The sequence below is a fragment of the Pectinophora gossypiella genome, chromosome 15 (genome assembly GCF_024362695.1).
Source record: "Pectinophora gossypiella chromosome 15, ilPecGoss1.1, whole genome shotgun sequence".
NCBI lineage: Eukaryota > Metazoa > Arthropoda > Insecta > Lepidoptera > Gelechiidae > Pectinophora > Pectinophora gossypiella.
In genome coordinates this window covers 9,341,059-9,357,664 of record NC_065418.1, presented here as the reverse complement: position 1 = coordinate 9,357,664, position 16,606 = coordinate 9,341,059, and the positions used below count along the sequence as shown (strand labels likewise).

The 16,606-nt window shown below is 38.9% G+C and overlaps 1 protein-coding gene across 2 annotated transcripts in view; it reads right to left on the bottom strand.

Annotated features, from left to right (window-relative positions):
* Window positions 1-492: 492 nt before the first annotated feature.
* Window positions 493-16,606, bottom strand: part of LOC126373294 (B-cell lymphoma/leukemia 11A) — a 37,514-nt gene continuing 21,400 nt past the window's right edge. The window contains exons 3-5 of one of the 2 annotated variants that reach the window (XM_050019387.1): window positions 16,251-16,451; window positions 15,532-15,711; window positions 493-4,209 (exon numbers count right to left, since the gene is read on the bottom strand). In XM_050019387.1, the coding sequence (XP_049875344.1) occupies window positions 2,210-4,209; window positions 15,532-15,711; window positions 16,251-16,451 (2,381 nt within the window). In that variant the 3' untranslated portion in view covers window positions 493-2,209. The remainder of the gene's footprint in view (window positions 4,210-15,531; window positions 15,712-16,250; window positions 16,452-16,606) is intronic. The other variant, XM_050019388.1, reaches the window with a different exon arrangement.

Genomic DNA, 16,606 nt, shown 5'->3' with positions numbered 1-16,606 from the left:
CCCATTCCATATTTGTACTATATCAATGTGTTATGTTTGTATGTTAATATGAAGTTTTGTGCAATAAAGCATAAATATTTGATTTGATTTGGCTTTATTTGAAAAGATGACGCTTAGGTTTTTAACACTGTATTTTTATTTCAGTATAAAAGTATATCTATTATTATCTCTCTATTACAACCAGTGTGTTTTTTTACTTACCTATGATTTATTGATGTCTCGAATCTGATCAGTAGATGTCGATATGGTTGTTAATCTCCATGGGCTAAGTTGGTGTACTTATGACTTCTGGAAAGCGGATTTTAACGAGAATAGTTCCAACTTTTCTGTTTTATTAGGTTACATAATGTTATTAATGTTTACAACATTGTATCAACATTAGCTGCAAATTGTTATCTAATTACTTGTGGCTCTGTTCACCCCATTAGGAATTACTAGCTTGAGTTTATATGCATGTTGTCAAAGTAAAGGTTATAAATCAAACAACACCAGTTGATTAACAAATCGTGGATATTTATTGAAATAAAAATAATAAAAATGAAAAATAATAAAAACAGTTTTATCTTTCACGTAGTTATACAATAAAATTTGTCTTAGTTTGTTGCTATTTTGTCTCCATTCGTCTGTTATAAGGAAAATAAGAAGTTAAAGTAGTTACTGAAGATTTAGAGACAATCATATTCTGTTCTATTTCATATCCGTTCCATTTGGTATGTGTTTTACAATAATTTAAAGAGCAGAATAAGCTTGCCTCTAAAAGTTTAAATATCTACCGTATCACTGGCCAAATTATATAAAAAAATCCAATTAAAAATAATAATTTAAAATAGCTAGAGTCTATCTCTAACAATTTCAAATAAGATTTACATTTTTTATCTACGTAGAGTCGTGCTACGTAGTTTCGTTATGAGCAAGTGTTAAGGCCCCGTCCACACAACGTGTATTCATTTCTTTATTTATATAATTATGTTGATATAATATCTACTCTCACATTGTCTGAAGAGGGCCTTCGTAATACTAGCCTAGAACGGAACAGCAGAGATCGAGATGGGAGACAAAATTCTCTATCATAATTTACTTATAATTATCTAATATAAATTCTATTATTATTTTACATTAAGTACGTATACTGAAAGATTTCACGCTTGGACTAATTAGGTACAAGTGAAAGGTCTTCCATGAATCAAAAATCACAAGAAAACATTAATTTAAAAACAAAACTGGAATTTATTTTTCAGTCTTAATAAAGTAACTAGCTTTCGCCCGACAAACATAAGTTGAAAAAGATGGAATACTTCACAAGATAAAGTTTGAATTTAAATACTAATTAAATACGTAGACATACCTTGATAAGATTAACACCTACCCTTAGATCGATTCCAATTTTGCTTTCTACAATGCTTACGTTATCGATTACAGGAAACTCACCGTTTTCAAATTTTGTAATTTTATTATAATTTGCGAAACATCGTGTCTATATATATACGTAAATATGAACATCAATAGGTAGGTACTCGCTTTACACATTACACTTAAATTACATCCATTTATTTACACAAGTATTCATCTAAGATAGGAAACATTTTCTTATTATTGTACAGATACCCTATAATTACGAAACAACTTATATCGAAACACATACTACGTTGAAACTATGAAGATCCTAGGAAAATACTGGAAAATCTATTTTTAATTGACACTATACAGCTTAACAACTAATCATACATTAAATCAACGTAGCTAACTTTGGCATTGGTTTCCACATTTTTTATAAATAAAAACATGTCAAAACAAGATCGAATGAATGTAACGTAAAGATCAAAGGTAATAGACAGTACAGCCTCCAAAACTAAACAAATCATCCAAACTAACATCAACAACACAACGACAACTGGTCAACACTGGTTCACTTCGTACACGACAGATATGCCACTTACACATATACACAGTTTATTATAATTAATGCCCTTCGATGCAGAAGCGTTTGGGGCTTATATTGCAATCCATTTAAAAATAAAGTCACCAACGAATCCAATCCTTAAGACTAGAAATTGAACATAAGTTGACCTGATTTCACTCACCGCAGAACATTTCGTGCACGCGATAATGGTAGAGATGCAACGAAACTTGATTGCTGGGAAGTTAGGTCTTAGAAGATCTGGCTAGGCGGCGCAGGCGGCGGCAGACGGAGGCCGCCCCACGGGTAGAGTCACGACGCCTCGTCACGGCATGCGTTAGAGTCGTCGGATAACGCTAGCGGAGCACCGTTACTTTGATTCACAACACACTTACGCATGTGCTTCTCCAAAGTCGAAGGTACCGAGAAGGGCATTTCACAGAAGCGGCATCGGTACACATCTTTCCCGAGCCGCCCATGCGTCTTCATATGGCGGGTCAGCTTGGAGCTCTGCGCGCACGCATACGAACACAACTCACATTTATATGGCTTCTCACCCGTGTGCGAGCGGCGGTGCACCGTTAGATTTGAGCAGTTTTTGAAAACTTTCCCACAGAACTCACAAGTGTCATTCCGTCGTCCTTCCTTCGATTTCAAAAGTGGGTTCTGCAATAATCCGTTACTACTATTCTTTAGTCCCTCGAATATATTTTCAGGCGGCCGTTGTGCGTGTAAAGTAGGAAGCCACCATCCCTCACCTCGCTCCATATCTAGTTTCATACGTTTAGATGCCTCAAAAGGGTTTTCAAAAGGGTTAAATAAGGGATGCGGCTGTGGAGGCATTTTAGCGAACTCCTCTTTTAGACGCAAAGCAGCAGTGGGTGGCATGCCATTAGGTTTGTCGCTCTGAGGGCCGTTGTTATTGTCACGATCCTTTGCTAGTTGCCAATTTAATGATTTACCAGACTCCTGGAGAGCTTGTTTAAAAGCTTCGCTGTATTGAGCAATGTTCGATAGACCGAATTTATCCATGAGTTCGCCCACTACTGACGCCGATGGAGGGTGAGCGGGCATGGCGGGTGTTTGTTTCCGTGGCGGCGCTGAGGGTGCACTGCTGTTGGATACTGTCAAATCTTCAGCTTCTTCAACATCGTCACCATCCTCGTTCTCATCCTCCTCTTCGCCATCAAGTTCCTCATCTTCCAATTCGTCATCGGAATCATCTTCTCCCGAATCACCACCAGACTCACCATCCTCTGTATTAGCGTCAGCAGGTCGGTGAACTTTCATGTGACGTTTTAATTTTGACGCCTTCTCGAATGTTTCATCACATTCAGTGCATTTGTATGGTTTCTCGCCAGTATGTGAACGACGATGCACAATTAAATTACTTTCAAATCTAAACTTCTTTCCACAGAACTCACAAGAATGGACTGCTTCATCGTTTCTCTTCGCAGGTGGTGTTGAAGCCGGGCGTTCAGTGTTTGGCGGCGCGTCTGCCGCTTGGGGTTCCGAACGACGCTCGGGCGGCGTCGAACTGTGCGGCCTCGTGGCTTCGCGAGGCGCGTCCACCGTTCCGGGTCCGGCGCCCGCCGGGGGAGTCTGTCCGACTCGGGAGGGCGACGGGGAAGCGAACGGAGGAGAATGCTTCCTGGGGCTAGGAGAGCTCGAATTGCCTGTGGCCGCCCCTGGACTGGTCGTACCGGCCAGTTGCCGCAAGCGCTGCGAGTAAAAATCCAGCTGGGGTTCAAGTGAGAGTGGTTGTGACACTGGAGGTTGTCTGTCTCTACCTGACACCGACGTCGGCACCGCGGGGGGTCGGTCCGCTGGTGACGGGAATGCTTGGTGAGGAGGTAGAGAGTTGGCTGCCACAGCAGCGGCCGCGGCAGCAAGATTCAGTCCGTGGTGTCGAAACTGTTCCGAAACGAGTTGTTCCATTCTGAATCGATGGTCATGGTGGTTAGGCCGAGCAAATAGCGGTGTTGGCGGAACCGATGGGTGAGCTAGTGGTGGTAAACTACCCGGTAGTGGCATCCGCAAGAGGCCACCAACTCCAAAAGGGGAATGCATATCTGGAGGTGGCAGAAGTGGATGATGGCGTAAAGAAGGTGGTGGAATCGGAGCGCCGACAGAAGAGCAACCTGAACTCGACGACGACGTGCTCGACGATGAGTGATTTTGTTTATTAGGTTGCTGCTGCGGCATAGCTTCTACGTAGATCTTGACCCCGTGGACATGTTGGACATGTTGCAGCAGCCGCCAAGCGGAGTGCACGCGCGCCTTGCAAGTGGAGCACACGTAGTTGCTCGGCTCTGTGGGCAAAGAAAAAACTGTTAAAGATAAGGGAAAACATGTAATCTTTTAAGGGAAAACACGTGAAGATGGAAACGCTTTCCGATAGAAGATTTACAGCAATATTAACACGGGCAAAGTGTCTAGTAATAGCTCTCACATATCGTAGTGTTGGGCCTAGGGTAGACGCGCGGCTCGCATGCTAAGCAGGCTGAGGTCCAAGGGTTCGCGCACCGCGGTGAGTGATCGCCCCTCCGTGTCCCGCGTGATTCATGCACCTCTAAAATCTTATGAAATATACGCGGGTTGGGATCACGTACGCACGCGCGGGTTAAGACTGTTGATATTGAAATCTATGTATGTAACACTATACAACCGAGAAATGAATTGTACTAATATTATTTTTTTATGAAAGTTGGTGGAGCGTGAAATTGTCTATTCATGCTTCGTATCGCGATGGATGGGGCCATGTGGTCAAGGCGCGTTCGGATACGTGCCCCAATTGTGCTCTATGTTTTGACAGTAATTTGATTGCGCATTATGAAGTCGAGACAAATTTTATTGTGGAGACAATCACGTCTTAGCGGTCGACTAGGGATGTGCAAGGAATTCAAGTACAATCGGTTAATTCAGTTGGAAATTTGAGAGTTACAAAGTAAGTCACCGAAGATCGTCTTTTTGAAAATTACCTTTTCGTAAGGCCAACATTATAATTTCCAGACATTATAATTAGAATATGGGATTTGGATTTTAAAAGGCACCTGGGCCTTACGACCATATTTTAACTAATGTTAGTTAATAAACAATTACATTTACCTATAAAAGTATTCTTGGTTTTTGAAATATTATTACAAAGGTAGGTATATTAATTTTATTTCTTAGAGATACATTTCTTCACAGCAGTACCAGTATTTGTATGACCATAGGTAGATTTCGTACCGATAAGTACATCACTATTAGTAGGCGCGGCTCGATAAGCGATCTCGACTGTTAAGACGATTATTGAAATGTAACGGTCAGATTGTGACCGACCGGAAAGATGATACGTACAGGACGGTCCCAAAATGTAGAGGTATGGTAAGAGTAATTCCGTGGGAATAACAATATTTAGGAGCTCGGTGGCGCAGCGGTAAACGCGCTCGGTCTGCGATTGTTGAAGTTATGCAACTTTCGCAAAGGCCGGTCATAGGATGGGTGAACACAAAAAAAAAAGTTTTCGTCTCGAGCTCCTCCGTGCTTCGGAAGGCACGTTAAGCCGTTGGTCCCGGCTGCATTAGCAGACGTTAATAACCATCAATCCGCACTGGGCCCGCGTGATGGTTTAAGGCCCGATCTCCCTATCCATCCATAGGGAAGGCCCGTGCCCCAGCAGTGGGGACGTTAATAGGCTGATGATGATGAATAATATTTAGGATAAATTGTATTCTAACTTTCCAACCTACGTTCCCAAAAAAAATATACATAGATGGCGCTGTACAGTGTTGCCTTCGTTTAACCGTTTAAACATGGATAACAGACATAAATGCATCTTTTATCTTTGTTTTTGGGTAGAAATGATGACCATTTTTATTATTCCCAGGCACAATACATCCATCTTCCATGCTTCAAGTTACATTAATTATATACCATATCTGGTATAAATATCAAGCAAAAAATGTTTTTATATAATTTCTTATGTACCAGAGCAATGAGAAAATAGGTATTTGTCAAGTTAAATCTGTACAGTCATGAGCAATATAATGTACCCACTTTAGGACTCTGTCGCACTAACATATTTGACATTTAGTGAGACTTACAGTTCAATTTGTCAAAAAAGTTAATGTGACATGGTACCAAAGTATATACATATTAATGCTCGTGACCGTACAATGCCTATATTTTTTTGGGGAACGTAGTCTGGAAAGTTCCTTTAATAATAAAAAAAAAAACCACAGCGGATGGCATTCGCTGTTAGACCGGACTTGCTACCGGACCGGACAATCAATAAAGAGCTTTGGATATACCTAATCTAGTAGAGGTTACGGTCTAACTTAGGTTCTGTTTTAAGGGAGTTATGCCCATTTTTACTTTAATATGCATCAAAATCTTTTCAATATGTATTCATTACATTTTTAAAATAATTTCTTAAGAGGGTCTAAAATTTGAATCAGCCTGTATGTGAGATATACGATACAAATATTGTGACCTTTTTGTCCAGAGCATTGTTCATTGTATTGCGTTTTGGTCATCATACGGTACAGACAGCAAAACAGTAAAGTACCTACTCATGAAATATAAGCTTCAATAGGTAAGTAATAAAATATTCAAAGTGAAAAACAGAGAAGAGGCAAAATTATTAAAATAATAAAATATTCATTCATTATTTTATATGTGATATTGTAGTAAGTAATATTGTTTTAGTAAAAACCACTCAAGAGCTAAATAGCAATAGTGACTGTTCAATAGAATACATAATTATGTATATTTATACTTATTAATGTTATTTTACACTCTATAGTATAATTATTATTTTACTTAACTAAATGATAATATTAAAATAACTGTATTTTTTTTTTCTGTAAACTGTACACAATCGTACACAAAAGATACACATGTCATACGTAAGTAGGGTCACCAAAGAAATCGGTAGCGGTATTCAATCTAGCCGCGATTGATAGAAGCTTAACGATTACCGATTACTGATTACCGATTACACCGCGTATAATGTAATCGGTTGATAAGATCTGGTCAGACACGATAATGGTGTTAATTAAAGTGCTTGAAGTGTGGGTGGTGGTATGGGTGGTCCAGCTTAAACGGTAGTCGGAATTAGCCTAGTTTTAGATAATAAGTTTTGAAATAAATAAAATGTTGTGTTATTTATTATCTCTGTGACAAAAAATGTATTTGGAATATGTAGTTTTTAATTTATTTATTATTTATTAACGGCCTTCGTGGTCCAGTGGCTGAGCGTTGGGCTCACGATCCGGAGTCCTGGGTTCGATTCCCGGTAGGAACATATCACACAAATTACATTGTGGTCCCTAGTTTGGTTAGGACATACAGGCTGATCACCTGATCGTCCGAAAGTACGTGTGTACGTACGTACTTACATCAGTAAGCAGTAACCGAACCATCCATCTATTGAACTTATTTTATTATATTACAAATTGGCCAATTTTCGGTAGAAAATCGCCAAATTTCTGCAAGGTAGCCCCTGCCGCAGATAAAAAACAAAGAGTCTACCAAGCGTTTCGATTTCAAAAGGCAATCGCTGATTACCGGGCATTGTGTGGTGGAGTCAGTGGGGGTGAAATTTTTAAACACCACCCGTCTGGACCCGTTCCCCCTCCCCCTGCTGGGATTCTGGGGGGGTCGTTGCTTCTGGACAGTGAGCATTAAAAGGTATCTGCGGTAGGGTTGGTAATGGTGAAGTTCTTAGTGGGAAAGTGGATATAAATCATTTACGTGTCGGGGGAAATTCGCGACGGGTTTTTGGTTTTGCTTGAGATGTGTGTTGGAGCGTTAAATGTCCGTAATGTGGGTACTTGCTTTGTACTAACTGCCTTCTGAGAAGGTTTGAGAAAGTTATGAAGTAAACCTGGATTTATTAGTTCGTTATCAAATAAAGAAATCTTATCTTATAAAAGACCTACTACGTTCAAAAGAAGCAAAATGAATGTGGAGTATTAAAAAAAAATATTTTTTTTTTGTTTTTTTTTCTTTTTGGTTTCTTATTATTCATTTTATTCTCTATAAAGAACATGATTTTTTAAAACAAATCCTCGTAAACACGTAAAAGCGTTATAGTAAAACTTACAAAAGTATTTTTCTTTAAAAATTATTTGTCCTTGACAGTCGAACTAAAGGTCAAATACAATAGCTGCTCTGACTATCACCACCTTCATTTAACCCTAACCTCATTAATCATTCCTCACAAATAAGATCAATTATCCTGGAAGTAATCGAAATGAACTCAGATCCTTCTAAACCTAAAACTTTTTAAAGTATTTAGCAAGAAACGATTATGGTCGATAAATAAGTTAAATAAGTAAAAAAATAAACAATATTGCTGAAATCGTCATTATGATTAGATTTTCACTAGTTTTAATTTTAACACTTTTCAATAAGTGTCTGATAGCCAATCCAGAAATTATCAGGCAGATAATGGTAGACAGTTCATTAATAATGGCGATACACGTTCTAAAATATTTGAATAGAAAAGAATTTTATTGTCCACAGTCCTTGACTACACACTAAAAATCCATACTAAAAATTTAAGGCTCGAAAAGTTGCGGTTGTACTAGCCATCGTTCATATAGAGCATTCGTGGACCGGAAGCCGCCGGCGCCGCTTCCGGCGACGACAACTGTTGTTCGCACCCCAGCGCCTCTCGCGGACGCGAGCTGCAACTACCCACATATTGCAAACCATTTTAGTCCAATACTTACTGATTTTATATAACAAAAAAATCCTATGTTCTTTTTTTGACTTTTATAGATTTTTTATTGGTTACTCATTATGTATACACTTTACTTTAAACCTACTTAGTTGAAATAGATACTTGTTATTGAGTCGTGGTAGCCCAGTTCGTAGAACGCTTGCCTCACTTTGAGGTCGCAGGTTCGAATCCAGCACAGGCTTAAACCAATGATTGTCGAATTTTTTTCGGAATTAATGTTTGGATCATAAATGATTATCACGTGTTCAGCGCTGAAGAAAAACCCACATTCCTCAGAAATGAATTTTCGAAGGTATGTGACCTAACCTGTATTGGGCTGGTTTTCCTTTCGCGGGTTGGAAAGTCCGACTGGCAGTCGCTTCTGTAAAAATCCCGACCTGCTAAATCTTCAGGTTAGGTAAGCGGATCCTGTGAAAATCGCGATAATACTAGGGAGATAATGGTATCACTTATATAGTAATATGTTATGTTTATCTATCTGCTATACTGTCCAGTTTTTATAAATATTTAACACGTAAGCCAAATATACTTAATTTAAAATATATTAACAAGAAAAACAATATAGGTACATATCTATGGAATATAAATACGTATTTTCCGTCTTGTCTACACAAAGGTGTAAGAGCAGAATTTTAATATATTATACACTTTAATGGCTAAGGTCGGGGTCAGTTTTTGCTTCTTCACCTTCCAGAACATAACAGATGCGCATAATATATAAATAATGTTCGTAATATATTATAACATAACATAAGCTCACGTAGAATTGGGGTAGACATATATCTATCGCAAGATGAACTAAGTACACACACCTCACCAAGCTTTCTGTTAGACCATTGTGTTAGGTGGTGAACCGTACCGCCATCTGTAATGGACGAATCAACTGTGTCAGTGAAAACTGCTCTTAGGATGAATTAATAACTCATTGATGCAGGTTCGGTCTTCTCTCGTGAGGGTTGTGAGGTGGATTACCAACCTCATCACTCCTGGTGTCAGGGTTACTATTGAGCCGCCATAGGCCCCTGACATGACTCACGTAACGACTACTTACTTACATCAGTAAGTAGTAACCGGTACCAACGGCTTAACGTGCCTTCCGAAGCACGGATCATCTTACTTTCGGACAATCAGGTGATCAGCCTGTAATGTCCTAACCAAACTAGGGATCACAAAGTAATTTTTGTGATATTTCCCCACCGGCATTCGAACCCGGGACCTTCGGATCGTGAGCCTAACGCTCAACGACTGGACCACAGAGGCCGTTCCATTCAGAGGCAGGTCCGGTACCGAGGTTTGACCCACAGGACCATTAGTGACTATATAACATTTATGATATCTTTATAATACATTAGGTATGTACGGACTAGTCGTTCATTAAAGACTACAATATTGATCTGAGACATATATATGCAGTTGTGCCCCGTTGACCTACAATTTATTTGCCATTGAATGAGTCATCTTAATAACAGCCGCATAAAGTACAACCCACTCTGAAGCACAAATTATTGATTGAGATGTTTCTAAATCATTTGGAATGCTCGAGCTGTATTAGATTTTTAAAGTGATTAAAGCTAGACTGTCTTTTGAAGGCTGAAATTGGTAACCCAGGGTTTCCTTTAAAAAATATATAAGTCTGGATAGCATATATTGCGTTCATAACGAAATTTTTGGTAGTGAAAACGGATTTTAATCTCCGAAGTTAGGATTGATACTTTAATTTCAAGTTAAAAACCATGTCTTTCACGTTTTCATATAAGTAAGTAAGTAAGAACAGAAGACTGGCAATGAAAGAAACTTACATAAATCTGATATTTAAATATCTAAGTCTTAAATATTTATTGATATAAACTTAACCTCCTTAATTTTTCCAAGCAGAATGTCTTACGGGTCACAATTTGCACCATTCTGGTTATACTCGGAGGGGTGAAAGGGGGTGAGGGGGCGGAAGGGGAAGGCGGTCATTCAGCGCAGCAGCGGCGCGACGGACATCCGCCGCATAACAAGTCGATGGCGAGAGATGGCGAGTCTGCACACCGCCGTTCTTATTTCAAATTTCTCATAAACTCTGTAAATCGGAACGTCCTTTTGTTTTTTTCTTTTTATTGGCGGATTTTATGGCTGATGCAGTGTCTTAGTTTTTTATCATGAAATTGTGAAAGGTGTAAAATGGACTTCTGTTTGGTGCCAGACGCATACGTTTAAAAATGGAATGCATGTTTTTGTAGACTTCAATAGTGCAATTAAGTACTTTACTTTTATAGAAAAGTATGTAAAGTACCTATATAATGAGAACCTATGTACATGTATACTTAGCTGTATACTTTTAATTGTACGGCCATTATGGTGTAAACAAAGAGCAAGATGTCGCCCCACCCATCGCCATCGTCGTCGCCACTAAAACCGTGATTTCTGTAAACTATCGTATTACGCAAATTGTCGCCTCACCCTCCGACTAAATCAGTTACGCCTATATGTAACTTAGGCGCGATATTATTGAAGCGTTCAGCGTTCGTTTCGTGGTAAAAATTTCCTTGTAATTGACAATATTTTTTTTTGTTATTTCTCAAGAAGACTCATATGTGAGAAGTGAGAAATTATGTGCCTTGAGCCTAAGTATGGATAACAATTTTGAGTACCAAAAATGAATGTAGGTACTGGACTACACGGAGTATTGGACTTTACTTAAAAAAATATCGTACTCAAACAAAAAAAAAAATCAAACAAATGTCTTGAGTTTATAAAACTAAAACTGTCTCCCAAAATCCGAAAACCACAGTCGAATCCAAATAGAGACGAGAACAAACCGAGGACAATACGAACCCTCCTAAAATTTACTCATATAAGACACATATCTCCGAAAGTGGTCCGCGACCGTCGCCCAGATGTGCTGGGCTATTTTAAACTCGTAATAACCGTTGTCAACACGTGTGACGACCATTACCACATATTACAAAAAATGAAGGAAAAACAATAAAATGCGAGGGGACATGATGGACGCAGTTTAAAATTGATTTTTAGGACGACGGCTCTTAGTGGAGTGAGGATTAGTTGATACCCCACTTTAGGACTTGTGTGATGCGCACTTACAGGTTTTAAAGCCCACTTGAATATTGTTTAACATTATATTCGACAATACTTTAACCACTACGCAGAATAAACATGTTCTTGTTCACGACGCAACTGAAACGGATATTGAATTTTACACATCTAGCTAGGTACTATTCACTACTTAAATAATTTAACTACACCAATTTATTAACATAAGTACACGTGTGTCGTAGAGGTCACTGTCATCTTCAACTCAAATAACATAAATATGGAGACCACGTAACTGGCTGACCATTTGAGCAAATATATATCACGCAGTCGAACGAAGGAATGTTTTCACTTTGAGCGTTGGTAACAGAAAAACAGCTTTGATTAATCGAAACGCAATTTTTAATTAACGAATTCCCCTGGACGGTCATTCCAAACCCCATGTGCATGGGACACAAAGCAACTATGACAGCTATTCACTGCACCCGCACTGCATTCCCATAACAATCGATACCACACACAATCCTTTAAAATCACCCACAAGGGTCACGCGCTATCCGCTCGTACTTATCAATAACCACATCTGAAAATTTCAAAAACCTTCCTCAAATATAGACTCCCAACGGTTCTGCCAAGCAATCTATCATAGCATAAATCTATGATATATTTACACACAGTGAATGCATTATCACCATTCCTAAATCAGCTATCAACGGACTCTTTTCACTAAAAGGGTGAGCTTCACTATAGAAAAGGTTGACCCCTCATAAAGACTTATCACCTCATATACAAAATAAGGTTCTACTAATCCTGAAGACGCCAAACGGAATGGAATCCTAAGAGTTGGATGTTAAGGATCAGAATTGAGTGGGTGTAGCGATGCAGATGGGATCTCGTCAAAGTTAGCGGTAGTTTTTTCACAACAATCTCCTCTCGGACTTAACTTACGTTATCTCGCCCACGAACGTCACAAGGAGTGGAAACCCGCACGTACATAATAAGGACGATATTTCTAAAGAAATTTAAATTTGCCCGCAAAGGTCCCGAGATAGGATTAAAGATTGGGTGCCGAGATGGCCCTTTTGTGGCCGACCCTTAAGAAAACATGTCTTGATATGGAAATATCTTGGACGGGACTTAACCGAGGAATCATTTGCGGGGGCGATTATTTATCAAGGAAACGGTCTATGAATGCGTAATTAGCTCGGAAATAGAAGTGGAGCTTTTATGTTGTCATTTATTTTGCGTGAGTGGACAAGTAAAAAGCGTATCATTGTCTAGCCACATCTGACCGGCTGTATTGCGATGTGGCGAAGCGTGTGAGTTCAAGTTTAAAGGATAATTCTATCTGCGGCCAGCGCAGAGGGGTTCCGAACGAAACCGATATGGCTACAACTGTCCAGACCGCATAATTGTCATTGAGCAATCAAATCCTACGAACTAAGTTCTTGTAAGGAAAAATACTACATGTTTAAACAGCACATAGGGAATGATAAGACGTAATAGTTATATCCGGATGACATTGCAACAAAATCCTAACCCAGATAAATATTTGACGTGGTGACAATCTCCAATTTGAATACGAAACACGTATCCAGCTCGACAATCCTTCATTAATTTGTAAGCCAAACAAGAGAGACCAAATACTGGACCCCGTAACACTTGATTCAATATTTAATTTGATACAATAAATGACGGCCATCGGTTCTCCGAGTATTGTGATGATAATGACTGTAGCAGAGACACCTTGTGGACACAGTGTCTGTGTGCCGAGTGAGCTCTTTGTTGAAATGGTAACGACATACACAAGCATGGAAATACTAAACATATTTTTCACAAAATGCCCATGAAGCGACGTATTGGTAGGCGACCTTCTAAATTTAGCCTTTTACCGCATAGTTAAAAGGACACGCGATAGACACGAAACTTCTTCCCCTTACCTTTCAGTGAAAACGACGTCACATCCAAAATTAAAACCCACTTATTTAAACCCCGCCACTTAGCCACCATCCCGTCGGTACAAAAACTAAAAATATCCTCGACCATTGTGTCACGCTCAAAGAAGTTCCATAGGTCACGGTGAACGCATGAGCTTGTACCACGTGTCAGGAACACGCCAAACATTTTTTATCTTTGAAAAAATTATAAAAGACCGTTTTTAACAATGGTGCTTCGGTAGCATCTTTGACAATTATAATATTACAGTCACTAGGCTACTAAAAGTCACAAACGCCAGCTAGTTGTCCTTCCATATTGAGCTCTACATCAATACTACAAAGGTAGAATATTCAATGACCATATAACATAATTTGAGCTCTTTTGTGAGCGTCGTAGTTCACGGTTAACACAAGGGTCATCACAAAAGGCACAAGATAACAATGCGCGCACGTCAATCGTGTGCTCATGCAAATACTTTTTTTCTCTAAAACATCCCCTTTATCTGTTCATAGAGTGATGGGGTTAATTAATATGTACAAAATAATACAATTAAAATTAAGATCCCCTTTTTAAGTTGGCACGAGGTCGCGGCTTACTGTCACCATTAGAATTATGTCCTTGTTTTGACAATACACTTCCGTATGAATGCGGTTTAAGGTTTTAAAAGATTTATAAGCTGGGATGTATAATTTAATGTCATATTTATTACAGTGGGGCCCTCATGGGTTATTGAATATAGCCGGTTTGACAGCTCACTCGAAGGGGTTAATATGAACGTTTAGGATAAACGCAATAAGCCGAAACAACTGGTGTTGAAGCCAAACCTGCAATTGACATTTGGATGATAGCGCAACGGTATTATTGTGGCAGCTCGATTTCTATGTCGTATTTTCTCTCAACCTTTTACTCCTATCAGATACAATATAGCCTCTGTAACATAACTCTGCTAAGGAAGATGGATATTTTGTCAAGTGTTTTTTTCCGCTTAAATTCTTAGTGTCGTTACAAAGCTGTCGACAAAATGCGGGTTGAAAATTTTGAACGCTGCACAATTTTCGGGTTTAAGAAAGCTTTTGTTGTGCAAAGGTTTAATACAAAAGTGTCAAATGACGGCACATCTGCTCGCACAAAGGGTTACGCTACGGATAGATTATTTTTCGAACCACCCCCGCAAGATTGCTCGCTTATACAGATGTTCAGAGATTTTGCTCTTATTCGAGCTTAATTTTATAAAAGATTAGTGAAGCGGGACTTTTAGCTTAACCGTTTCTAAAAAATGATTTTCTTCATGTTTTACGTTGAATTCTTACAATTTCTTCTTTTTTGGGGTTCAGATCAGAGTTTTGACAACAATACTCAAGAGAATAAGATCTGTCTTGTTTAAGTTTACAATTTGATTTTTGGAAATTTACTTTTAACAGTCATGAGCAGTTGTTCAAAGAATAAGAATCACCCTGTCTCCTAAATGAACAAGTAAAGTGACGAGATTAGGTCCCAATCCAAAATGTATGGTCCAACGATGACGTAAGCATTCCCTTGTCCGGTATTGTTATTGTGCAACATCTTGCACTAACTGGCACAAAGGATAGATTGTTACGATAAAATTGTCTCCAAAGACCAAATCCTTTGCCGTCAGAGGATTGTGGGAGTCATTAATAAAATACTAAATACCGGACCGTGAAAAGACGATGACGCGGAAGATACAAATAAAGGAGAATTTGTCGCTCGCACGTGTCCTTTCCGCTTAGTTAGAGGCCTATGACTGGTCTTTACAGTGAATCAATTTCTTAAATAGTATTATGTTTCCTTAACAAAGTCAGGAACGGCTATTTTGTCTTACACGACTAACTAAAATTATTTTCTGTTGATATATCATAGAATTATGCGTTACAAATACTTTGTTGTTGATCTATAATACAACACTTACCACTATGCATAGTATTGGATTCAGCATCAGCAACTCTTGACTTCTTCTGATCGTCAGGTGACCCTGATGTATCCATGTGTTCCTGTTTGATTTTAGGTTTGATGTCCTCATCAGGGGAACTTGAGGGCATCGGTGACGTTGAGGCTCGTCGTTTGGGCGTTGACACTCCAGCATCGGCTTCTGTTGAAGAAAATTATCATTGGAACCAATTGCTATTTTCATTGTCATTATTTTAATGTTGTTAAGGCCCAATGTACATTTAAAAACCTGACCCCATTGTTTTACTATTGTACCTTGAAATCTGTTCCTTACGAGGATAAATGTATATTTTGAAAATGCTTAGAGGAATGTAGTGTGAAAGTATATTAATAATTTTCCGCTAGTATCGCAACAATGAAGGTGAAAACTTTTTCAAGAACTCGACCAAAGTTAAGAGTCAGGCAGGTATCTTTATTAACTCACCTGTTGCAAACTTAAGAGCAAACGCTGTGAGCTATTTGCATTTTTATTCAAAGCTCTCAGAATCTTTAAATTTACATAGATGGAACAAGTATTAAACAGTTGTAAAGAAGTTACTTAGAGCAGTTTACATGGATTGTTTACAAATAAGAAACAATTTCTTTCTTTATATTTCATTAAAGTTCTAACTTAAATTATGTTTACTAAATATCGAGCGTTGTGATTAGAATCATAATCATGGTAGATCATGTTATCCTCACCATCTAATAATCTCTTCGGCGTGCTAGATGCTCCTCCGTCTTCAAGCAGATCTGGTGGTGCCATTGAAGGACTAGCCAGCGGTGGGGTATGTATCCTGCTGCTTGGTGGCCTTCTGGCTGTAAGGAGTGAAGGCCTTCTGCTGCTATTTGCACTTGATACCTGGCCAGGTCGGGAGCCATCTTCAGGGTCAGAGTTTGGTCCTGTGATGGGGAAATTCCTGATTGTAGTACTCTTCAAATCTTTGCCCACTGTAGCATTTGCTCTTAGTATCGTAGTATTTGATATTGGATTCAAGAGTGATTTATGATATTGGATTAACAATAAACAATAAGTAGGTACTCATGAAGTGATGAAT